This window comes from Mobula hypostoma, chromosome 9 (genome assembly GCF_963921235.1).
Source record: "Mobula hypostoma chromosome 9, sMobHyp1.1, whole genome shotgun sequence".
NCBI classification, from domain to species: Eukaryota; Metazoa; Chordata; class Chondrichthyes; order Myliobatiformes; family Myliobatidae; genus Mobula; species Mobula hypostoma.
In genome coordinates, this window is record NC_086105.1 from 86,630,380 (window position 1) to 86,656,024 (window position 25,645).

The 25,645-nt window shown below is 42.0% G+C and overlaps 1 protein-coding gene across 7 annotated transcripts in view; it reads right to left on the minus strand.

Moving 5' to 3' along the window:
* Window positions 1-5,224: 5,224 nt before the first annotated feature.
* LOC134351833 (myosin phosphatase Rho-interacting protein-like) overlaps window positions 5,225-25,645 on the minus strand; it is a 313,354-nt gene continuing 292,933 nt past the window's right edge. Inside the window, exon 25 of one of the 7 annotated variants that reach the window (XM_063058603.1) lies at window positions 5,225-7,526. Coding sequence is in view for 5 of the 7 variants with exons in the window: in XM_063058602.1 (XP_062914672.1) it covers window positions 7,467-7,526 (60 nt within the window). In the remaining 2 variants the exon portion in view is untranslated. The remainder of the gene's footprint in view (window positions 7,527-25,645) is intronic. The other 6 variants (XM_063058608.1, XM_063058602.1, XM_063058605.1 and 3 more) reach the window with 6 other exon arrangements.

Below are 25,645 nucleotides of genomic sequence, written 5' to 3' on the forward strand. Positions count from 1 at the left end.
TAAGAATTTAAATAGAAGATTATTTGTTTTTCAGTCCATTGGTACTCTCTTAGAGCTCAAATCTATCCACTGACCCCCGATTGAGAACCCTTGGTTTAAAAGAAACCTGAGAGAAGCCTTTGCTCAGAGCGTGGTGCAAGTGTGGAATGAGTTGCTGGCAGAAGTGATGGATTCAGGATTCATGGATGTGAGAGGTATGGAGGGCTATGGTGCATAAGACACAGGAGCAGAATTAGGCCACTCAGCCCTTTTAAACTGCTCTGCCATTCCATCATGGCTGATCCCACTCAACTCCATATACCTGCCTTCTCGCCATATCCTTTGATGCTCTGACCAATCAGGAAACTATCAACTTTCGCTTTAAATATACCCATGGACTTGGCCTCCACTGCAGTCTATGGCAGAGCATTCCACAGATTCAATACTCCAGCTTAAAAAAATTCCTCCTTAACTCTGTTTGAAAGGGTCACCCCCTCGATTTTGAGGCTGTGCCCTCTAGTTTTTGATACCCGCACTATAGGAAACATCATTTCCACATCCACCTTAGCCAGTCTTTTCAACAGTTGGTAGGTTTCAATGATCACCCCCCCGCGCCCCCCCCCGGCATTCTTCTAAATTCCAGTGAGTACAGGCCCAAAGCTGCCAAATACTCCTCATTTGTTAATCCCTTCATTCCTGGAATAATCCTCATGAACCTCCTTTGGACACTTTCCAATGACAACACATCTTTGCTGAGGTATGGAGCCCAAGACTGTTGACAATACTTCAAAGTGTGACCTAACTAATGTCTTATAAAGCCTCAGCATTACTTCCTTGCTTTTATATTCTATTTCCCTTGAATAAATGCCAACATTGCATTTGCCTTCTTTACCACACACTCAACCTGTAAATTAACCTTCTGGGAGTCTTGCACGAGGTTTCCTAAGTCTCTCTACACCTATTTGAACTTTCTCCCCATTTAGATAATAGTTTGCAGTTCAGTTCCTTTCACCACAATGCATTAGTTTCCCAACCTTCTACCATCTGCCACTTTTTTTGCCCATTTTTCCAATTTGTTCAAGTTCTGCTGTAATCGCATTGATTCCTCAGCACTACATAACCCCTCTACCTACCTTTGCATCATCCACACACTTTGCCACAAAGCCATCAATTCTACTATCCAAATAATTGACAATGTGGAAGGTAGTAGTTCCAATACTGACCCCTAAGAAACACCACTAGTCACTGGCAGCCACCCAGAAAAGGCCCCCTTTATTCCCACTTGCTGCCTCCTACCTGTCAGCTATTCCTCTATCCATGCCAGTATCTTTCCTGTTATGCCACATCATATTATTTTGCTAAGCAGCCACATGCGTGGCAGTTTATAAAATGCCTCTGAAACGCCAAGTAAATGGACATCCGCTGCCTCTCCTTTGTCCACCCTGCTTGTTACTTCCCTGAAGAACTCTAACAGATTTGTCAGGGAAGATTTCCCTTCACAGAAACCATGCTGACCTTGACTTATTTTATCATTAGTCTCCAAGTATCTTGAAACCTCATCCTTATCCTTAATAATAGACTCCAACACTTTCCCAACCACTGCGGTTAGGCTAAGTGGCCTATCATTTCCTTCCTCCCTTCTTGACATTTTCAGTCTTCCAGTCCTCCGGGGCCGTGCCAGAATCAAGTGATTCTTGAAAGATCATGACCAATGCATCCATTACCTCTTCAGAAGCCTCTCTCAGGGCTCTGGAATTTAGTCCATCTGGTCCAGGTGACTTATCCACCTTAAGACCTATCAGTTTGCTGAGCACTTTTTCCTTTATAATAGCAATAGCACTCACTCCTGCTCCCTGACACTCACAGACCTCTAGCTAGTGTCTTCCACAGTGAAGATTGATGCAAAGTACTCATTAAGTTCATCTGCCATTTCTTTGTCCCCCATTACAACCTCACCAGCATCATTTTCCAGTGGTCCAATGTCAACTCTCACCTCCCTTCTACTTTTTATATAACTGCAAAAACTGCTTTGTATGATCAGCTAGTTTGCCCTCAGTTTTTGTTTTCCTTTCTTACAGCTTTTTTAGTTGTCTTTGGTTGGATTTTAAAAGCTTCCCAATCACTTTATAGCTATTTTAGATGTCCTTTCCTTGGCTTTTATGCAGTCCTCAACTTTCCTTCTCAGCCACAGTAGCCTACCTCTGCCATTTGAAAACTATTACGGTACTTACTTGAGACATATCCACCCTGTGCCTTGTGAACTATTCCCTGAAACTTCAGCCATATCACTGCAGAGGGCCTGAGTCCTAATGGGAGGCATGATCCTGTGTTTGGCCAATTTAAAAGTTGACCTGGATAGACTGGAAAGGCAGGATGTTAGGACTGGAGGTGAGGGTTAGGCCCAGTTCGCTTGCTCTCTTGCAATGTTCACTCCTCACTTCTCTCTGCTGTGCTTCATGTCTATGAGCTTTGCAGTGATTTCCCCACTAATATGATGAACTGAGGCAGGTTTTGGCCCTACTATGGCTACTCTAGGGATTCAGATCTAAGGACTCAGTGTGGTTTGGAGTGCTGTTGCTTGCTGCTATTGTTTGCATGATGTTTGTTTTTTCTCTTTCTCTGTGCATTGGGTGTTGGGATTTTTAAAAATTGGGTTCTTTCGTGTTTCTTGCTTTGTGGGTGCCTGTAAGCAGACAAGTCTCAAGGATGTATAATTTATAGATATGTTGATAATAGATGTACTTTGAATCCTTTGTTGCCCTTTGTATCCAGTACTGATAACTGGGAACAAACTGACTAGATCTGTGCCCTCCCATCCCATTTTTAAAAATTGAACTATACTCTGTTCTTAGGCTTCCATTTAAAAAAACTTATTTGCTATGCTTTAAACGTTGTTTTGTTCTGACACATTCAATTTTTAAATTAGCATACCTCATGATGGTTGTCAATGTTGGGAGTATTCCCTTGCTACCTATAGAATGAGCTTAGGGTCACTTATGTCAGTTTAAGGACAAACAGCATAATTGTGATATCTTATCCAGAAGACCAACTTCGTGCATCACTCTCAGCCTACACTAATTTCCCTGGTTTGAGAAGACAATTCAAGTCTCTGCACTCCACGTTTCTCTTATAACACTTGTTATACAATACAAAATCAAGAGTTGCATAATCTGTTTATAAGACAATTACTTTTTGGTATTCGCTATTTGTATTTCCTTTCTTAAAAAGTAAAACAAACAACAGTGAAGGGAAGTGCACACACAAATAAGATATGCTGAAAGCAACAGCCCAGCTGTTTGATTAACTGCATATTTGCAATGCAAATTAGGACCAGGTGGCACCTGAAGCTATAAATTCAAAAAGCATTAATTAACGTGTTGTAGCCTAAATTTATATTGACTATCTTCCAGATAAAGATTACAATACATGTGCAAACATTTAGTTTTTCAGTGGAATATGGTTAGTACTTTTCTAACCTCTTAAGTGTGTATAGGGGAACACTGGTGATCATAATTCCATTAGATAATAATATGGAAGATAGAATCTCAACCTGAGGACCAGTCCCAAGTTGTTGAAAGGTCAATATTGATGGCATCAAAAGGGATTTGGCAGTTGTGGATTAGGATAGGTTGTTTTTTGGCAAAGGGATGCTTGGCAAGTAAGTGGTCTCCAGAAGTGAACTATTGAGAGTACAGAGTATATATGTTCCTGTTAGAGCAAAAGTCAAGGCTAACAGGTTTAGCATACTTTTGTTTTCTAGGGATATTGAGGCCCTGATTAAGGCCAAAGTTAATTGGAAGGGGACAATAGCAGGGATGATGGTGGAACAGCACTGGCTGGAGTTTCTGGAAGCAGTTTGGTGCAAGATAGATTCATCCAAAAGAAGTAGTATTCTAAAGATAGAATGAGGCAACTGTGGCTAACAAGGAAAGTCAAAGACAGCATAAAAGCAAAAGAGAGGGCATAAAATATAGCAAAAAAAGTGGCAGCTAGATTAGAAACTTTTAAAAACAAACAGAGGCAACTTTAAAAAAAAACCATAGAGACAAGATGAAGGTAAGCTAGCCAGTAATAAAAGCTAGTTTAAGAGGGCGCTGGTGATGCTCAGTGACTACTTACCAGTGGCAAAATACAAAACTATACACTTTATTAATAACAGTCACTGCCAGCAATGGAGAGGCATGCAGAGGCAAGACTAAGTGAATGGAATTGGCAGGAGGTGGTGGAGGCAGGAGTAAGGGAAGTTCCAATGCCTGATTGACAAACGCTAGGCTGAATTGGAGAGTTCAGGCGTGGGTGGAATTGTGAAGGTGGGATCCTGGCCCCAGAGCTGTCCAGGAGTGAGGAATGACTCAATGTCTGTACAATTCCCTGGAGCGTAGAAGAATGAGGGGAGATTTGATAGAGGAATATAAAATTATGATGGGTATAGATAGAGTGAATGCAAGCAGGCTTTTTCCACTGAGGCAAGGGGAGAAAAAAACCAGAGGACATGGGTTAAGGGTGAAGAGGGAAAAGTTTAAAGGGAACATTGGGGGGGCTTCTTCACACAGAGAGTGGTGGGAGTATGGAATGAGCTGTCAGACGCGGTGGTAAATGCGGTTTCTTTTCTAACATTTAAGAATAAATTGGACAGATACATGGATGGGAGGTGTATGGAGGGATATGGTCCGTGTGCAGGTTAGTGGGACTAGGCAGAAAATGGTTCAGCACAGCCAAGAAGGGCCAAAAGGCCTGTTCCTGTGCTGTAGTTTCTATGGTTTCTATGGTAATTTAAGCAATGGGCCGGAATGAAAAGGTCAGGATGGTGGGTGTTTGGTATTTTTTGTAAATGGGTTCTTTTGAGTTTCTTTGTTTTGTGGCTGCCTATAAGAAGATGAATCTCAAGGTTGTATAATGTATTTCGAACTTTGAATAGCTTTTTCAAATGCATTAAAAAATAAAAGAGAGGCGACAGTAGATATTGGACTGCTGATGACTAATGGAGAGGTAGTAATGGGGGACAAAGAAACAGCAGACTATTGTCGAGGTTGATGGGACTAAGCAGAATAATTGGCATGGTTGAGATGGGTGGGAGGGCCTGTTTCAGTACTGTAGTGCTCCATAACTCTTCTATCAATTAGATTGGTGACTGTTTAGAAGAAACTTAGCGATTATATAAGATCCAGATCAAACACTAAATATGAAGTAACAGTACAAGCTTGGTTTTCCCTATTTTGTGCTCTTATATTATAGTTAATCAGCAAATATAAACAAGTTACCAATTACAAATTACAGGATAATACTCTATAAATTGTATTACCTCGTGAACTTAGTGTTCAATGCTTTTATATCTTGGAAATAAAAGTTATAGCAGTCCTCAACTCTGCCTCTCATGTAGAAAAACCACCACAAGTAAAGAAACACAATGTGCATTTATTTATCACTCACTACAAATACAATTTATGACTGTGGCCCTTCAAAGTTCACTGCCACAGACCACAAGGAAATATCAACAGATCAGTGGTGTCTGGGCAGAAAGTACACCTGAACATTGAAATGCAGTGCTTCCATAAATAAGTCACAAGCACAACATAGTATGTGCAGCATTTTCTATAATAGTTTAAAATATGTAAGTCAAGTTACAATATCAGGAATGAATGCAGTGTATGTTTCACTAGTTTCTTTCTCAGCTACTGCAGTGCAAGCTTAGTGATAGGTCAGTGGTTTATGCCTCATGTTCAGTTATTAAAGAGCTGAATGCTTCAGAATTTGATCTGAAGAAATTATCTCAAATCATCAAGTTTTAATATTAATTATTTTTAATTTGGAGATAAAACAAATGCAGTTGTAAAAAAAAATTAAGCATCCCAGCCCCAGACAATGTTCAAGTTTTCCTCGATCTACTGCTTTTAATTTGGGACTCACTGGTGTCAAGCATTCCTGCATCAGGAAACTCACAGATCATATGTTAAGCTCCTACCAGTCCATCAAGCACAGTACAGATGTAGAATGTTTCTCAACAGTTGTTCCATTTCACCTCATTTTTCTCATCAATTTAGCTATATTGGGTTTGAGAAAATGCTGATTGTCCTTCAATACAATGAATTTTCCATTTTCAAATGAATAAAGATTTACATTGCAGTGCCATACTGGCAGATTAAAATGCACCCACCAGATTAGGATAACTCCAAAAATTCTAAAGAAATTTAACATTTAAATCATTTAAGAACTGGTAAAATTACTTCACTGGACAGTTATACTGGATACAAAGGAAATCAATTGCAGTTGTTGGGAAATCTCAGCTCCAGACATTGCTATGGGATATTATTAGGGACTTGATAGAATTTTAGCATAGATGAATAACAATTGTACCATTCCATGATTATTTTTATCCAAAACATCTGTAACCGTTGTCTGTCATTTGGTGGCATTTCATCAAGAATTTGTTGAAATGTAATGGAATGAATTTAGTTAGTTAATTTAGCACTATCATTGTCCTTGAGAAAATCCAGGACATAGGAACATGCAAACACTGCTAATTCAAGATACCTTTACTAGCACAATGTGCTGACTTGAAAATACTTTTTTTTGGGGGTGGGGTCAGAATCACAAAAATTCTGTACCTAAAACTCTGGGAATTCCTTAACAACATAGATTGCAGCAATCAAGGCAGTAGCTGATAAACTTCAGAGCCAATTAGGAAGCAACAAAAAATATAGGCAACATACTGTGAATGAATTAAAAACAAATCCCCAAAATGTTAACTCAGAGACATATTTATTAAGCTATATGAAGCACAACTGGACCCTCTCGAGCTTCCCTATTTATTAGCACCATCTCCTGTTTTAGTCTTTGCTCTTTTCATTCAGTGCTTTACTTCCATGTACAGCTAACCTGAAATGTTGGGAGTTGAAAGGTCATCTTTGTGTACATCCATTTATAGTGAGAACGTTGTGGTGCGATCCAAGAGAAATAGTTTATAACTGGAACTGATCCTTTGCCCAACACCATTATACAAAAAAAAAAGCATTTTTTGAGTTCTATGTCCATCTGCCTCATCACTTAGCTAGTTATCCCATGGCTTTGATCTGGATGGTCTATTGGCAAGTGAATGAGAAAAAAAATCACCTGAGAAAGTTAGAAAAGCTCTGTTGATTTAGCCTGAACCTAATGTTTATTTGACCACCTGTCTTCTACCTGGTTCAAAACAGTAACACCAGGTTCATTCTGTATAGAGAATAGTACAGGAAGTACTTCCCTAATAGACAAAGCCACTAAAAAAAAAAATTAGGTTACTTAAGAGCCTTTACTATTCAACACCACACTAAGTGCAACTTCAAGGTTAGGCTTATGAACTTGAATATATTAGGTGTTCACATTCAGGACTGAAGTGCAAAGTTGGAAAGAACAAGTATGTGTCTCTGTAGGATTATTGTTAACGTGAGGCAGTTTCTTTACTGTGAAGGTGCAGCTATGGCCTGAGGCAATGATGTAGCATTCGCTTCTTATTCCTGGGGTTCAAACAGTTTCATCCGCTCTTGCACCGTGAGACCTTCTTTCAGACTCTGAAAAATAAAAGACATAGTTAATTGTCATTTCTGTTCAAAAACAAAGGATGCTTGGGGCTTGGGTTTTTAATCTGTAACATAGGCGGGATTGTTGTTAATTGTGATTCATTGCTGCTGATCGAAGTGAACAGCCTTGCATGATAGAATTTGGGAATTAAACATTCATTGACAACTAATGCAAGAACCACATAACATGCACCAGGTTTTTCCCCATTACAAATTATTATATCAGCTACACATGAAGCAAGTCTATTGCTGGGGCATATTAATTACTGCTAAAACCATGCACAATGTAGTTCAGTCACTTAATATCCATATTACAACAGTCATCTATGAATAGATTCAATGTGCCAAATGGCCTGATTCCACTCCTATATATTATGGTCTTAAATCAAATTACTATGCAACAACTAATATCGTAGTTTCTACACCGGTCTAACATTACAAGAACTGCATTTGCCCCACTAAATCTATCATTGTTGTTTTTATGGCATCATGCACCTACAGTATAAATATATCCAGATAAAAATTTGAATTAAAGCTCAAATTCTAGAAGGTGAACTCTTAGAAAACCATAGAAACTACAGCACAGAAACAGGCCTTTTGGCCCTTCTTGGCTGTGCCGAACCATTTTCTGCCTAGTCCCACTAACCTGCACACGGACCATATCCCTCCATACACCTCCCATCCATGTATCTGTCCAATTTATTCTTAAATGTTAAAAAAGAACCCGCATTTACCACCTCGTCTGGCAGCTCATTCCATACTCCCACCACTCTCTGTGTGAAGAAGCCCCCCTTAATGTTCCCTTTAAACTTTTCCCCCCTCACCCTTAACCCATGTCCTCTGGTTTTTTTCTCCCCTTGCCTCAGTGGAAAAAGCCTGCTTGCATTCACTCTATCTATACCCATCATAATTTTATATACCTCTATCAAATCTCCCCTCATTCTTCTCCGCTCCAGGGAATAAAGTCCCAACCTATTCAACCTTTCTCTGTAACTGAGTTTCTCAAGTCCCGGCAACATCCTTGTAAACCTTCTCTGCACTCTTTCAAACTTATTTATATCCTTCCTGTAATTTGGTGACCAAAACTGAACACAATACTCCAGATTCGGCCTCACCAATGCCTTATACAACCTCATCATGACATTCCAGTTCTTATACTCAATACTTTGATTAATAAAGGCCAATGTACCAAAAGCTCTCTTTACGACCCTATCTACCTGTGACGCCACTTTTAGGGAATTTTGTATCTGTATTCCCAGATCCCTCTGTTCCACTGCACTCCTCAGTGCCTTACCATTAACCCTGTATGTTCTACGTTGGTTTGTCCTTCCAACATGCAATACCTCACACTTGTCAGTATTAATCTCCATCTGCCATTTTTTAGCCCAATTTTCCAGCTGGTCCAAGTCCCTCTGCAGGCTCTGAAAACCTTCCTCACTGTCTACTACACCTCCAATCTTTGTATCATCAGCAAACTTGCTGATCCAATTTACCACATTATCATCCAGATCATTGATACAGATGACAAATAACAATGGACCCAGCACTGATCCCTGTGGCACACCACTAGTCACAGGCCTCCACTCAGAGGAGCAATTCTCTACCACCACTCTCTGGCTTCTTCCATTGAGCCAATGTCTAATCCAATTTACCACCTCTCCATGTATACCTAGCGACTGAATTTTCCTAACTAACCTCCCATGCGGGACCTTATCAAAGGCCTTACTGAAGTCCATGTAGACAATATCCACTGCCTTCCCTTCATCCACTTTCCTGGTAACCTCCTCGAAAAACTCCAATAGATTGGTCAAACATGACCTACCACGCACAAAGCCAAGTTGACTCTCCCTAATAAGTCCCAGTCTATCCAAATGCTTGTAGATTCTGTCTCTTAGTACTCCCTCCAATAACTTACCTACTACCGACGTTAAATTTACTGGCCTATAATTTCCCGGATTACTTTTCGATCCTTTTTTAAACAACGGAACAACATGAGCCACTCTCTAATCCTCCGGCACCTCACCTGTAGACAGCGACATTTTAAATATTTCAGCCATTTTTGCAATTTCAACACTAGTCTCCTTCAAGGTCCGAGGGAACACCCTGTCAGGTCCTGGGGATTTATCCTCAAGACAGCAAGGACCTCCTCCTTTTCGATCTGTACAGTTTCCATGATCTCACTCCTTGTTTCCCTTAATTCCATAGACTTCATGCCAGTTTCCTTAGTAAACACAGATGCAAAAAAACCTATTTAAGATCTCCTCCATTTCCTTTGGTTCCGCACAAAGCCGACCACTCTGATCTTCAAGAGGACCAATTTTATCCCTTACAATCCTTTTGCTCTTATCCTTCACTTTGACTGCCAAGGCAACCTCATGTCTTCTTTTAGCCCTCCTGATTTCTTTCTTAAGTATTTTCGTGCACTTCTCATACTCCTCAAGCACCTTATTTACTCCGTTTCCTATACATGTCATACAACTCCCTCTTCTTCTTTATCTTATTTGAGGGAATGACTTTGAATCACCACACTGTCTGAGATCAAGAAGATGTATAGTTCCTCAAATGTTTAATTAACGTGGGCACCAGCTCAACCATTCCTCATTGTATCCAAACCACATTCTGCAACAGTTGTTCACAACATATAGTTATTTTTCTCAATCACAAAAGTTTAAACTTAGCAACAAGGGTTGATAAAAATAGGAGGTGCTATAGTCAATTCGGCATCCTATCATTTATATTAGAGAGCTGAAGGTAAAAGAACCCTTGTATTGGTTACCTGTTGTTACTGATGATGATGTAACCAGTGTGGGAGGATTTTTATAGTGAAAAAGCCATTGCAGTGGGATGGTTCCACTCTTTCGGCCTCAAAAATCTTGGTCCAGTGGTACAAAAAACCATCACTACTGGAGACTTCCTCGGCTGCAGTGCATGGCCATGACGCCTTCTGTGTCTTCGCTCTTCATGCCATTGGATCTTGTAGTTGATCTCATCTGCCAGTCCATTGGAACTAGCTTCACATGCTGGGATAGGCATATCCCTATCTCACTGGGGTGGGAGGTTCCCGGCTACCCTCACCTGGTCCAGCCCGCCTGTCAAAGCGGCGTACTAGAGTGTGGCCACTGTTACATGCAAATAGTTGCTTGGAGCCACAGGTGAGAACTGGGTGGCAAGTGGGTGGACAAGCTGCCCCTGGGTGGAACACAACAAACCTGCCACCAGAGGTGCTACCCCTCCCTGGACAACCCCCAAAAAAACCCTTGGTCATAATATGATAGAAGCCACCCTGAAATTTTGGAAGGAGAAGCAGATGAAAAGGGCTCTGGGAAACTCAAGACACTGCAAAGCATTTGGACTAGGTGGTGTGAGCCCAAAGATCCTGAAGGAGTGTGCTGAGCAGCTGTGGCGTTCTCCAGCACATTTTCAATCTGAGTCTCAGTCTCGAAAGGGTCCCGACCGTGTGGAAAATATCATTTGTGGTCCCACGACCTAAGAAGGGGCAATGCAAAATCTTCAATGACTACCGTCCAGTGGCCCTGACTCACCTCTGATCCTCGGTCAGATCAGACATTGATACCCTGCAGTTTGCCTACCAGAGAACAATGGAGTTGATGATGCTGTCATCTACCTGCTGAACAGAGCCTACTCCCATTTGGATAAGCAGGGCAGCCCTTTGAGGATCATGATTTTTGATTTCTTGAGTGCCTTCAATATCATACAACCCTCACTGCTGGGAAAAAGCTCCTGTGTTCCGTGCAGGTTGGCACTTCCATTGTATCCTGGATAATGGACTACCTGACTGGCAGAACACAGTTTGTGTGGCTTCAGAACTGTGTGTCAGGCATAGCTATGAGCACAGGACTGTATTGGTTCCCTTCCTGTTTACCCTGTATACCTCGGACTTCAGATATAACACCAAGTCATGTCATCTTATGACTCAGAATAAAGAGAGGACAAGAGAATGAATACAGAGCCTTGGTGGAGGATTTTATGCTGATGGACTTTAGGGAGACTAAGGCTGTCCTGCTCCCTCTTACTATTGATGGTGAGGATGTGGATGTAGTGAAGGCCTTCCAGTACCTGGGGGTGCTGACAGAACCTACTCTTCTCAAGAAAGATCTGTTTATGTGCACTATGCTTCAATCAACACATATTTCAGAGGACATTAGAAGAATTGTAGAGATGCATGAAGCTGGAAAAGGCCACAAACGCATTTCTAAAGACCTGAGTGTTCATCAGTTCAGAGTAAAAATTGACTACAAATGGAGGAAGATCACACCAAGAACACAATGTACAATGCTGAAAGTGGTGAAAAAGAACCCAAGAGTAACGGCAAAGGACCTGCAGAAACCTCTAGAACTTGCTAAACTCTCTGTTTACGTGTCCACTATAAGAAAAACACTGAAGAAGAATGGTGTTCATGGAAAGACATCACGGAGGAAACCACTGCTCTCCAAAAAAAACATTGCTGCATGTCTCAAATTTGCAAAGGGCCACCTGGATGTTCTACTATGTTTCTGGAACAATGTTCTGCAGATAGATGAGACAAAAGTTGAACTTTTTTGCAGAAATGCACATTGCTATGTTTGGAGGAAAAAGGGCACAGCACACCAACACCCAATCCCAACTCATCCCAACTGCGAAGCATGGTGAAAGAGGCATCATGGTTTGGGACTGCTTTGCTGCCTCAGGCCCTAGACAGCTTGCAATCGTTTTGGGACTCAAAATTTGTATCATGACGTTTTACAGAAGAATGTCAGTGTAGCAGTCCATTGCCTGAAGCTTAATAGAAGTTGGATAATGCAACAAGACAATGATCAGAAAGACAACAGTAAATCAACAAAATGGTTTAAAAAGAAGAAAATTCGTGTTTTGGAATGACCGTGTCAGAGTCCTGACCTTAATCTTATACAAATGTTGTGGAAGGACACGAAGCAAGCAGTTCATGCAAGGAAGCCTACCAACATCCCAGAGTTGAAGCAGTTTTTTTTTAAGGAGGAATGGCCTAAAGGTTCTCCAAGCTGATGTGCAGGATTGATCAACAGTTACTGGAAACATTTGGTTGAAGTTATTGCTGTACAAGGGGGTCACACCAGTTCACATACATTTTCCAACAAATACATGTAACAGTGGATCATTTTTCACAATAGATAAATAAATGAACAAGTATAATGTTTTTGTATTATTTATTTTATTGGATTCTCTTTATCTGGTTTTAAGACGTAAGTGAAGATCTGATCACATATTAGGTCATATTAATGCAGAAATAGACAAAAACCTACAGGGTTCACAAACTTCCTAGCACCACTGTATACTGCATATCCCAAAGAAGTATTCTAATGGCAAGATGACACAACTATGGCTAACAAGAGAAGTGAAGGCCAACATAAAAGTCAAAGAGAAGGCATATAATAAAACAAAAATTAGAGGCAAGTCAGAGAATCGGGAAGCCTTGAAAACGAACAGAAGGCAACTAAAATAGTCATTAAGGTAAAGATGGAATACGAAAGTAAGCTAGCCAGTAATATTAAAGAGGATACCAAAAGTTTCTTCAGATACACAAGTGCAAAAGAGAGGTGAAAGTGGATATCGGACCACTGGAAAATGGTGCTGGAGAGGTAGTAATGGGGGGAAAGGAAATGGTGTACGAACGTATTTAAGTATTTTGCATCAGTCTTCACAGTGAACGTTACTAGCAGTATGGTGGAAGTTCCAGATCTCAGGGCATGAAGTGTGTGAAGTTACCATTATTAGAGAGAGGCTTAGACGAGTCACCTGGACCAGATAGAGTACATCCTAGGGTTCTGAAAGAGGTGGCTGAAGAGATTGTGGAGGCATTAGTAATAATCTTTCAAGAATCACTGGATTCTGGAATGGTTCCAGAGGACTGGAAAATTGCAAATGTCACTCCGCTCTTCAAGAAGGGAGGGAGGCAGAAGGAAACAAAACTATAGGCCATTTAGTCTGACTTCAGTGTCTGAGTAGATGTTGGAGTCAATTATTAAGGATGAAGGATGGAGGAACATGATAAAATAGGCTGTAGTCAGCACGGTTTCCTCAAGGGACAATCTTGCCTGACAAACCTGTCGGAATTCTTTGAAGAAATAACGATCGGGATAGACAAAGTAGAATCGGTTAATGATGTGTACTTGGATATTCAGAGGGCCTTTGACAAGTTGCAACACATGAGGCTGCTTAACAAGCTACGAACCCATTGTATTACAGGAAAGATTTTAGCATGGACAAAGCAGAGGCTGATTTGCAAGAGGCAAAGAGTGGGAATAAAGGGAGCCTGGCTGCTTGTGACTAATGACGTTCTGCAGGAGTCTGTTGGGACTGATCTTGATATGTTATATGTCAATGATTTGGATGATGGAATTGATGGCTTTGTTGCAAAGTTTGCACAGCATATGAAGATAGGTGGAAGGGCAGGTAATTTTGAAGAAGCAGACAGGCTACAGAAGGGCTTAGACAGATTAGAAGAATGGGCAAAGAAATGGCAGATGGGATACAGTGTCGGGAAGTGTATGGCCATGCACTTTGGTTCACTATTTTCTAAATGGAGGGAAAATACAAAAACTGAGACACAAAGGAACTTGGCAGAATTCCCTAAAGGTTAATTTGCAGGTTGAATCTGTGGTGAGGAAAGCAAATGCGATGTTAGCATTCATTTCAAGAGGACTAGAATAGTCAAGGATGTAATGTTGAGGATGTTAATAGTTGAGGATGTAATGTTGACGCTTTATAAGACACTGGTGGTGCCTCACTTGGAGTACTGTGAGTAGTTTTGGGCCTCTCATCTTTAAAAGAATGCATTGAAACTAGAGAGAGTTCAAAGGAGGTTCATGGAAAATGATTCCAGGATTGAATGGCTTGTCATATGAAGAGCATTTGATGGCTCCGGGCTTGTATTCTCTAGAATTCAGAAGAATGAGGAGTGACCTCATTGAAACCTACCAAATGATGAAAGGGCTTGATAGAATGGATGCGGAGAGGATGTTTTCTTTGATAGAAGAGTCTAAGACCAGAGGACACAGCCTCAGAATAGAGGGGTGTCCTTTTAGAATGGAGATGAGGAGGAATTTCTTTAGTCAGAGAGTGGTGAATCTGTAGAACTCTTTGTCACTGGCGGTTGTGGTTGCTAAGTCTTTATGCATATTTAAGGCAGAAGTTGATAGATTCTTGTTTGGTCAGGGCATGAAGTGATACAGTGAGAAGGCAGGGGTTTGGGGCTGAGAGGAAGATTGGATCACCGATGAAAAAGTGGCAGCGAAGACTTGATGGGCCAAATAGCCTAATTCTGCTCTTATATCTTATGGTCTTATCTTGAATGTCTTTATGAAAATGGAGACTTGGAGAAGGCAATTGTTAAAAGCATTGTGTGACAGCAGTACATTATCTGATGTCAGTGCTGGTTTTGTTCATTTACAGTCAAAAACACAACTATTCAACTATTTCCATGAAAGGTCTGCTAATTGGGGCAGTTGCTTAATTGGTTCAAAATGTTATGGTCCCAATGTGTCCCAATGAATTGGAATCTACTGTATACTGAAAATAAGAAAGTAACCAGGGAAAGAGAAGACCCATTACAGACTAAAAAGACAATCTGTACTTCTACTTCCAGTTTATAGGCAGAGAGTGAAGAACGCAGCACCAGTGGTGAGGACCATGAAGGTATGGTCAAGGGAGGTAGAAGAGCACTTGCAGGACTGCTTTGAATTGGTGGACTGGACAATATTCAGGGATTTATCCTTGAATCTGTATGCCACAGCTGTCTGTCATTGACTTCATCAAGACCCATGTGGAGTAGTGTGTACCTTTGAGAACATACTGGATATACCCAAACCAAAATCTGTGGGTGATCCAGATTTGCAGTCTGCTGAGGGCTAGATCTGTAGCATTCAAGAGTGATAATCCCAAACTATACAAGAAGTCCAGCTATGACCTATGGAAGGCTACTTCAAGAGTGAAAAAACAATTCTAAATTAAGTTAGAGATAGAATCAGATGCACATCAGCTCTGGTGAGTGTTGCAGGCCCTCACTTTCTATAAGGTGAAACCGAACATCATGAATGGCTATGACGCCTCACTCTCAGACAAGCTTAATGCCTTGAAAAGGAGAATAAAACTACACCTGAACAAATCCCTGCAGCATCTGGTGTCGCTGAACATCTTTTAAGAAGGTAAACCTTGCCAAGGCCCTGATGGTGTACCTGGTAGGGCACTGAAAATTGGTGCCAACCAACTGGTGGTAACGTTCAAGGTCCACAAAGAGCAGAGTGAGCTGCCTCAATGACTATTGCTGAGGTGCACTCACATCTACTGTAATGAAGTGCATTGAGAGGTTGGCCATAGCCAGAATCAAGTCCTGCCTAAGCAAGGACCTGGATCCACTGCAGTTTGCCCTCGCCACAATAGGTCTACAGTGATGCAATCTCGCTGGCTCTCCTCTTGGCCTTGGACCACCTTAACAATAGCAATACCTACATCAGGCTGCTGTTTATTGATTATAGCTTAGTGTTCAACATCATCATACCCTTGGTACTAATCAACAAGCTCCAAACCTTGGGCCTCTGCACCTGCCTCAGCAATCAGATACTTGACTTCCTCATTGGGAGACCATAAGATATAGGAGCAAAAGTAGGCCATTCGGCCCAGCGAGTCAGCTCTGCCATTCAATCTTGGGCTGATCCAATTCTTTCAGTCATCCCCACTCCCCATGCTTTCTCCCCATACCCTTTGATGCCCTGGCTAATCAAGAACCTATCTATCTCTGCCTTAAATGCACCCAATGACTAAGCCTTCACAGCTGCTTGTGGCAACAAATTCCACAAATTTACCACCCTCTGACTAAAGTAATTTCTCTGCATCTCTGTTCTAAATGCATGTCCTTCAATCCTGAAGTTGTGCCCTCTTGTCCTAGACTCCCCTACCAGTGCAGATTGGAAACAACATCTCCTCCTCATTGAGGACCAATATCTGTGCACGTCAAGGATGTATGCTTAGCCCACTGCTCTACTCTCACCACACCCACAACTGTGTGGCTGGGCACAGCTCAAACAGCATCTATAAATTTGCCAAGGCACAACTATTGTTGGAATAAATTCAAATGGTGGCAAGGAGGTGAGGTATGTCAGCTGGTTGAGTGGTGTTGCAACAATGTTGCACTCATCATCAGTAAGACCAAGGAACTGACTGTGGACTTCAGGAAGGGTAAGTCGAAGGAACATGGACTAGTCATTGAAGGATCATCTGTGGAAAGGGTGAACAGTTTCAAGTTTCTGGGTGTCAACATCTCCAAGATCTATTCTGAGTCCAGCATACTGATGCACTTACAAATAAGTGGTTATATTTCATTAGGAGTTTCCAAAGACTAGCAAATTTCTATAGATGTATTGGGGACAGCATTCTAACTGTAAAATATGGAGAGGCCACTGCACAGATTGGAAAAAGCTGCAGGAAGTTGCAAACTCAGCCGGCCCCATCATGGGCAAGAGCCTCCCCAGCATCGAGGACTTCTTTAAAATGCAATGCCTCAAAAAGGCGTCCATCGTTAAGGACCCCTATCACTACCATCAAGGAGGTGCCTGAAGACACACACTCAGTGTTTTAGGAACAGCTTTGCTTTCTTATTTCTGAATGAACAATGAAGCCATATATACTATCTGACATTTTTTTTGCTCTCTTTTTGCAATATTTGTTCAATTTAATTCTATACATCTATATCTATACATATATGTGTGTGTGTATGTATGTGTGTCTATATTTTTTTGTAATTGAAAGCTTTTTTTTGTATTGTACTGCTGCCACAGAACAACAGGTTTCACAACATATGCCAGTGATATTGAACCTGATCTTGATGCTGCGCATAGAAACAGAGAATGTGGGTAAAGTCTTAAATAAATTCTTCTTGTCTGTATTAAGAAAAATATTGTAGTTAGAATTCAGGAAGGGTGAAGACAGAATTCTCAAATCAGTTCCCATTAAGCAGGATGAGTTAGATGCATTAGTGGACTTAATGAGATGGAAACTAAGCCGTACAGGAGGCAAGGAAGACATTGCTGTGGCTTGATACCTAAGCCACAGATAGCAAGCCATAATGAGGGACCAGATAACTAAAGTATAGCGGGTATAGTATCTTTATTCAAGAAGAGTAGTAGGAATAAGCCAGGTGTCTGTGTGTCAAAACTGAGTGGTAGGGAAATTATTGGAGAAAATTCTGAGATATTGGAAAGGGAGGGCTTAATCAGATAGTCAAATAAGGTAACCCGAGGAATTTGAGTGAATTTTTCAGAGGTAAAAAAATGTATTGATGAGGGTACTGTGATTGATTTAGTCTGAATGGACTTTACTCGGGCCATTTACAAAGTACCACATATGTGTTTTAAGGTAAGTTGGATCCAGACTGCTTTAGTCATAAAGGATTGCTTTTCTGATTGTATCAGCATGCAATCGAGATTCATCAGAAATGGAGAGCCTTAGTTATGAGGAGAGAATGAGTTTGTTTTTCTTGGAACAGAGGACTTAAGGCTGATTTATCCTTCTGTGTAGTAGCCTACACCGTAGCCTACACAAGTGGACTACGCCGTTGTGAGCATTTATACTTGTGCATTGAGAGTGTCCGCGTCACTCTGCAATTCACCGCCAAAACGCTAGTTGGCGGTGGACTTTCTATGCCACTGTGTTGAGTTCCTTCGTGTTGAAACTCAAACTTCAAACAATGGCGACTGAAACTAAAGGAGGGTGAATTTTCTGTGCTTGTCCGGCCACTGAGAGACATGGATGAGGAAATGCATTTCAAATATTTTCGGATGGCGGCAGGTAGATTTGACAATTTGGTTCATCGTCTCCAACCATTTATTTTGCATCAGTATACGCACAGTATACTCAGAGACTGGCAATCACCATTCGAGTTTTAGCTTCAGGTGGAAGTCAACAGGCTGTAGCAGCTAGCTACAAACTGTCGTCAAGCACAGGGTCCTCCATAATTTCGGAGGTCTGTAAAGCTTTATGGAAAGCATTGCAGCCAGAGTTCCTTCCCTGCCCTTCGGTCGCCCAATGGCAAGCTATTGCAGCCTAGGAGGAAATGCGATGCTACCAAGCGGACCAATCACAGTTGTTGCAGTCTGCGTCGCCGTGACTCGTAGTTACATTTTTGGGGAGGTGTGTGTCAGGCTATGGCATAGATTTGACACAGAAGTATAAATTGACCTTAAAGGGGAAACAGTGGAGGTACAGGTGACCCCCCTTTTCGAACGTTCGCTTTACAAAACCTCACTGTTACGAAAGACCTACATTAGTACCCTGTTTTCGCTTTCAGAAGCTGTTTTTACTGTTACGGAAAAAAAGCAGCGTGCGAAAAAATCAGCGCCGATAAAAGGCAGCACACGCCCCGAGCAGCCGCTCTCGCCCGGATTCGGAACGGCATTCTCGCCGCATTGCTTAACCACATGCCTGTGAGCAGCCGTTTGCAAGATGAGTTCTAAGGTATTGGAAAAGCCTGAAAGAGCTCCTAAGGGTGTTACACTTTGCGTAAAACTAAATAATTAAGCGTTTCGATCGTGGTGAACGAAGTAAGGACTAAGTGAGTTTGGCTTGTGGAAGCTGACGAACATGATGTTGAAGAGGTTTTGGCATCCCATGACCAAGAACTGATAGATGAAGAGCTGATACAATTGGAAGAGGAAAGGATAACAATTGAAACTGAATACAGTAGCGAATGGACCGAAAGTGAAGTCGTCCAGGAACTGAACGTGAAGCAACTGCGTGAGATTTTCGCTGCAATGATAAAGTACGACTTTAATTTTGAAAGGGTACATAGGTTTAGGGGATATTTGCAGGATGGTTTGAGTCCTTACAAAGAACTGTATGATCTAAAAATGAGCGAGGCTCAGCAGTCAAGCAAGCCTTCCACATCAGCCACAGCAGACGATGAACCTCGACCTTCGACATCGAGGCAGGCAGTCATAGGAGAAGATGAGCTGCCTGCTTTAGTGGAAACAGACGACGAGATGACACCCCAGTGTCCCACCACCCCGCGATTCGTGGAGAATGCAGTGGTAGCTGGGAGGCACACAGCACATCTTTAAGAAAAAAGCCGAAATAAACATGCTAATTAATTAGGTGCTGCCCGACACATAATTAATTAGCATGTTTATTTCGGCTTTTTTCTTAAAGATGTGCTGGATGCTTCCCGGCTACCGCTGTACCCCTGCATTCTTCGCAGTTCGGTATCTGTCGGTGGCCTGGAGGGTGGGGCCAGTGCACCACCCGACCTGCGATGACTCAGTCTAACACACCATCATCAGTGTGCTCGGCGCTGAACCAATTCCAGTAAGTGATACTACACTGTACATACATTATTTCTACTTTATATAGGCTGTGTATTTTTACGTGTTATTTGGTATGATTTGGCAGCTTCATAGCTTAAAGATTACTGGAGAGCGCTTGCACCATGTTTTTGCCAACAGCGCTTGCGTGAGATTTTCTGCCGATGGCACTTGGGTGAGATTTTCCATTCTCTTCCCCTTCACTTTCAATTCTGGACACACCTTATAACAACACACACAAAATGCATCAGGACTAACAGAAAAAAGAGATTTGAGAGGAGGAGGGGGAGACTCGAAATGATAGGAGGAGACAGGAGGGAAGTTGATTGGCAAAAGAGATACAAAGCTGGAGAAGGGGGAGTATCATGAGACGGAAGGCTTCGCTGAACACCTACGCTCTGTCCGCCAGAGGAAGCAGGATCTCCCAGTGGCCACATATTTTAATTGCACGTCCCATTCCCATTCGGATATGTCAATCCATGGTCTCCTCTATACTGTAAAGTTGAAACCACACTCAGGTTGGAGGAACAACACCTTATATTCAGTCTGGGTAGCCTCCAACCTGATGGCATGAACATTGATTTCTCTAACTTCCGTTAATGCCCCTCCTCCCCTTCTTACCCCACCCCCAATTTATTTATTTATTTATTTTTCTCTCTCTTTCCCTCTCACAGTAACTCCTTGCCAGTTCTCCATCTTTCTCTGGTGCTCCCTTCCCCCTTTCTTTCTTCCAAGGCCTTCCATCACATGATACTCCCCCTTCTCCAGCCTTGTATCCCTTTTGCCAATTAACTATCCAGCTCTTGGCTCCATCCCTCCCCCTCCTGTCTTCTGCTATCATTTGGGGTGTCCCCCTCCCCTTCCCACTTTCAAATCTCTTACTATCTCTTTTTTCCGTTAGTCCTGATGAAGGGTCTTGACCCGAAACATTGACTGTACTTTTTCCTATAGATGCTGCCTGGCCTGCTGCGTTCCACCAGCATTTTGTGTGTGTTGCTTGAATTTCCAGCATCTGCAGATTTCCTCGTGTTTGCGTTTTTAAACACCTCATAACAGGCCATTCTACCTGTGTGCCAGTTATGGAGCAGGCTAGAGAGGAACATCTGTTGGCATGTGGCCCATGTTAACTGTTAATAAGTGCCTATATACAGTGCCTATAAAAAGTATTCCCCTCCCCCCAGGAAGTTTTCATGTTTTATTGTTTTTCAACATTGAGTCACAGTGGATTTAATTTGTTTTTTTGGACACATAAACAGAAGAAGGTTCTTCTGTGTCAAAGTGAAAACAAATCTCTACTAAGCGATCTAAATTAAGTACAAATATAAAACACAAAATAATTGATTGCATAAGTATTTACCCCCTTTAATATGACACACCAAATCATCACTGGTGCAGCCAGTTAGTTTTAGAAGTCACATAATTAGTTAAATGGAGATTACTGTGTGCAGACAAGGTGTTTCAATTGACTGTAGTAAATATACACAGGTATCTGGAAGGTCAAACTGCTGGTAAATCAGTACCCTGGCAAAAACTACACCCTGAAGACAAAAGAACACTCCAAGCAACTCTGTGAAAAGGTTATTGAAAAGCTCAAGTCAGGAGATAGATACAAGAACATTTCCAAGTCACTGAATATCCCTTGGAGTACAATTAAGTCAATCCTTCAGAAACGGAAAGAGTATTCTGTAGAGTATTCTGAAGGGAGAGGGTGAACAGCCAGAGGTCTTTGTACATGTTGGTACCACTGACACAGGTAGAAAAAGGAAGGAGGTGCTGAAGAGAGAATTCAGGGAGTTAGATAGGAGGCTGAAAACCAGGACCTCCAGGGTGAATATCTCAGGATTGCTGCCTGTGCCCATGTGCTAACAAGCGCAAGAAGAGCATCATCAGGCGTATTAATGCGTGGCTGAGGGACTAGCGTAGGGGGCAGGGCTTCAGGTTCCTGGATCATTGGGGCCTCTTCTGGGGGAGGTATGACCTGTACAAAAAAGACAGGTTACCCCTGAACCTAAAGGGGTCCAATATTCTAGCATGCAGGTTTAATAGAGCTGTTAGGGCTAAGGAAGGGGAAAACAGAAATAAATCAAAGATAGCGTGCAACAGAGATGATAGGCAGGACAGGCGGGAGATGAGGCATAATCACAGCTAGTGGGATGATTTGCAACAGAAAGCAACAAATACTGGACTGAAAGTGTTATATTTTAATGCACGCAGCATAAGAAATAAAATGGACAATATTGAAATTCAGCTACAGATTAGCAAGTATGACATTGTGGCCCTCTCTGAAACTTCGCTAAAGGATGGCTGCCATTGGGAGCTGAACATCCAAGAGAAAACGGTGTATCGTTAAGATGGGTTAGTAGGCAGAGGGGGTGGTGTGGCCCTGTGTATAAGAAATAATATTAAATCATTAGAAAGGGATGACATAGGATTGGAAGGCGTAGAGTCTCTATGGGTTGAGTTAAGAAATGGTGAGGGTAAAAGGACCCTAATGGCAGTTGTATACTGACCTCCAAACAACAGCCAGGATGAGGATTACCAATTACAGCAGGAGATAGAAAAGGTGTGTCAGAAGGGCAATGTCATGATAATAGTTGGGGATTTTAACATGAAAGTGGATTGGGAAAACCAGGCCAGTACTGAACCTCAAGAGAATTTCGAGAATGTTTTTTGGCATGGATTTTTAGAGCAGCTTGTTGTTGAGCCCACTAGGGGATCAGCTGTGCTGTACTGGGTGTTGTACAATGATCCAGAGCTGATAAGAGAGCTTAAGGTTAAGGAACCCTCAGGGAACAGTGATCACAATATGATCGAGTTCATTTAGAAATTTGAGAAAGAGAAACTAAATTTCAATGTGTCAGTATTTCAGTGGAATAAAAGAAATTACAGTGGCATGAGAGGGAACTGGCCAAAGTTGACAGGAAAGGGACACCAGGAAGGAGGACAGCAGAGCAGCAATGGCTGGAGTTTCTGTGAAAAATGAGGGAAGTGCAAGACAGATACATTCCAAATAAGAAGAATTTTCGAATGGAAAACAGACACTACCGTAGCGGAAAAATGAAGTCAGAGCCAAAGTAAAAGCAAAAGAGAGGGCATACAAGGAAGCCAAAGCTAGTGGGAAGATAGAGGATTGGGAAACTTTTTAAAACTTGCAAAATGAAACTAAGAAGATCATTAGGAAGGAAAAAATGAATTATGAAAGGAAGCTGGCAACTTACATCAAAGAAGATACTAGAAGCTTTTTTAAGTATATAAAGGGTAAAAGAGAGTTGAGGGTAGATATAGGACCAATACAAAATGACGCTGGAGATATTGTAATGAGAGATGCAGAGATGGCAGAGGAACTGAATGCATATTTTGCATCAGTCTTCACAGTGGAAGACATCTGCAGTACCAGAAATTCAAGAGTGTCAGGAAAGTGAAGTATGTGCAGTGAAAATTATGACTGAGAAGGTGCTCAGGAATCTTAATGGTCTGAGGGTGGATAAATCTCCTGGACCTGATGAAATGCACCCTCGGGTTCTGAAGGAAGTATCTGGAGAGATTGCAGAGGCATTAGCAATGATCTTTCAAGAATCGATAGATTCTGGCATTGTACCGGATGACTGGAAAATTGCGAATGTTACTCTGCTATTTAAGAAGGATGGGAGGCAGCAGAAAGGAAACTATAGACCTGTTAGCCTGACATAAGTGTTCGGGAAGTTGTTGGAATCGATTGTTAGGGATGAGGTAATGGAGTACCTGGAGGCACATGACAAGATAGGCCAAAGCCAGCATGGTTTCCTGAAAGGAAAATCCTGCCTGACTAACCTACTGCAATTTTTTGAGGAAATTACAAGCTGGGTGGACAAAGGAGATGCAGTGTACGTGCTGTACTTGGATTTTCAGAAGGCCTTTGACAAGGTGCCACACATGAGGCTGCTTAGCAGGATAAGAGCCCATGGAATTACAGGGAAATTACTAGCATGGGTGGAACATGCTGATTGGCAGAAAACAGAGAATGGGAATAAAGGGATTCTCTTGTGGCTGGCTGCCAGTTACCAGTGGAGTTCCACAGGGTCGGTGTTGGGACAGCTGCTTTTTACAATGTATGTCAATGATTTGGAGTACAGTATTAATGGATTTGTGGCTAAATTTGCCAATGATACAAAGATAGGTGGAGGAGCAGGTAGTGCTGAGGAAACAGAGAGCCTGCAGAGACTTAGATAGTTTAGGGGAATGGGCAAAGAAGTGGCAAATCAAATACAGCGTTAGAAGGTGTATGGCCATGCACTTTGGTGGAAGAAATAAACGGGCAGACTATTATTTAGATGGAGAGAGAACTCAAAATGCAGAGATGCAAAGGGACTTTGGAGTCCTTGTGCAGGATACCCTAAAGGTTAACCTCCAGGTTGAGTCGGTGGTGAAGAAGGCAAATGCAATGTTGGCATTCATTTCTAGGGTATAGAATATAACAGCAGAAATGTGAGGTTGAGGCTCTATAAAGTACTTGTGAGTATTGTGTGCAGTTTTGGGCTTCTTATTTTAGAAAGGATATACTGACATTGGAGAGGGTTCTGAGAAGGTTCACAAGAATGATTCCGGGAATGAAAGGGTTACAGTATGAGGAACATCTGGCATCTCTTGGGCTGCATTCCCTGGAGTTCAGGAGAATGAGAGGGGATATCACAGAAACATTCCAAATGTTAAAAGGCCTGAACAGATTAGATATGGCAAAGTTATTTCTCATGGTAGGGAAGTCCAGGACAAGAGAGCACGACTTCAGGATTGAAGGACATGCATTTAGAACAGCGATGCGGAGAAATTACTTTAGTCAGAGGGTGGTAAATCTGTGGAATTGGTTGCCACGAGCGGCTGTGGAGGCCAAGTCATTGGGTGCATTTAAGGCATAGATAGATAGGTTCTTGATTAGCCAGGGCATCAAGGGGTATGGGGAGAAGGCAGGGGAGTGGGGACGACTGGAAGAATTAGATCAGCCCATGATCGAATCGCGGAGCAGACTCGTTAGGCCAAATGGCCTACTTATGCTCCTATGTCTTATGGTCTTAATATGGCATAGCTGTAAGTCTGCCTAGAGCAGGCTGTCCTCAAAGACTGAGTGACCAGGCAACAAGGGAACTAGTGAGGGAGGCCACCAAGAGACCTATGATAACTCTGGAGGAGTTACAAGCTTCAGTGGCTGAGATGGGAGAGACTGCACATACAAAAACCGCTGCCCAGTTGCTTCTCTAGTCGCAGCTTTATGGGAGAGTAGCAAAGAGAAACACAGTGTTCAAAAGAACTCACATGAAATCTCGGCTAGAGTTGGCCAGTAGGCAAGTAGGAGATTCTGAAGTTAGCTGGAAGAAGGTTCTATAGTCTGATGAAACCAAAATTGAGCTTTTTTGCCATCAGATTAAACACTACACATCATCAAAAACACACCATCCCTACTGTGAAGCATGGTGGTGGCTGCATCATGCTGCAGGGATGCTTTACTGCAGCAGGCCCCGGAAGTGTTGTGAAGGTAGAGGGTAAAATGAATACAGCAAAATACAGGGAAATCCTGGAGGAAAACCTGATGCAGTCTGCAAGAGAATTGCGACTTGGGAGAAGATTTGTTTTGCAACAAGACAATGACCCAAACATAAAGCCAAAGCCACAAGGGAATGGCTTAAAAACAAAGTTAATGTCCTGGAGTGGCCAAGGCAGAGTCAGATCCAATTGAGAATCTGTGGCTGGAATTGAAAAGGTCTATTCACTCACAATCCCCTGCAATCTGACAGAGTTTTTGTAAAGAAGAAT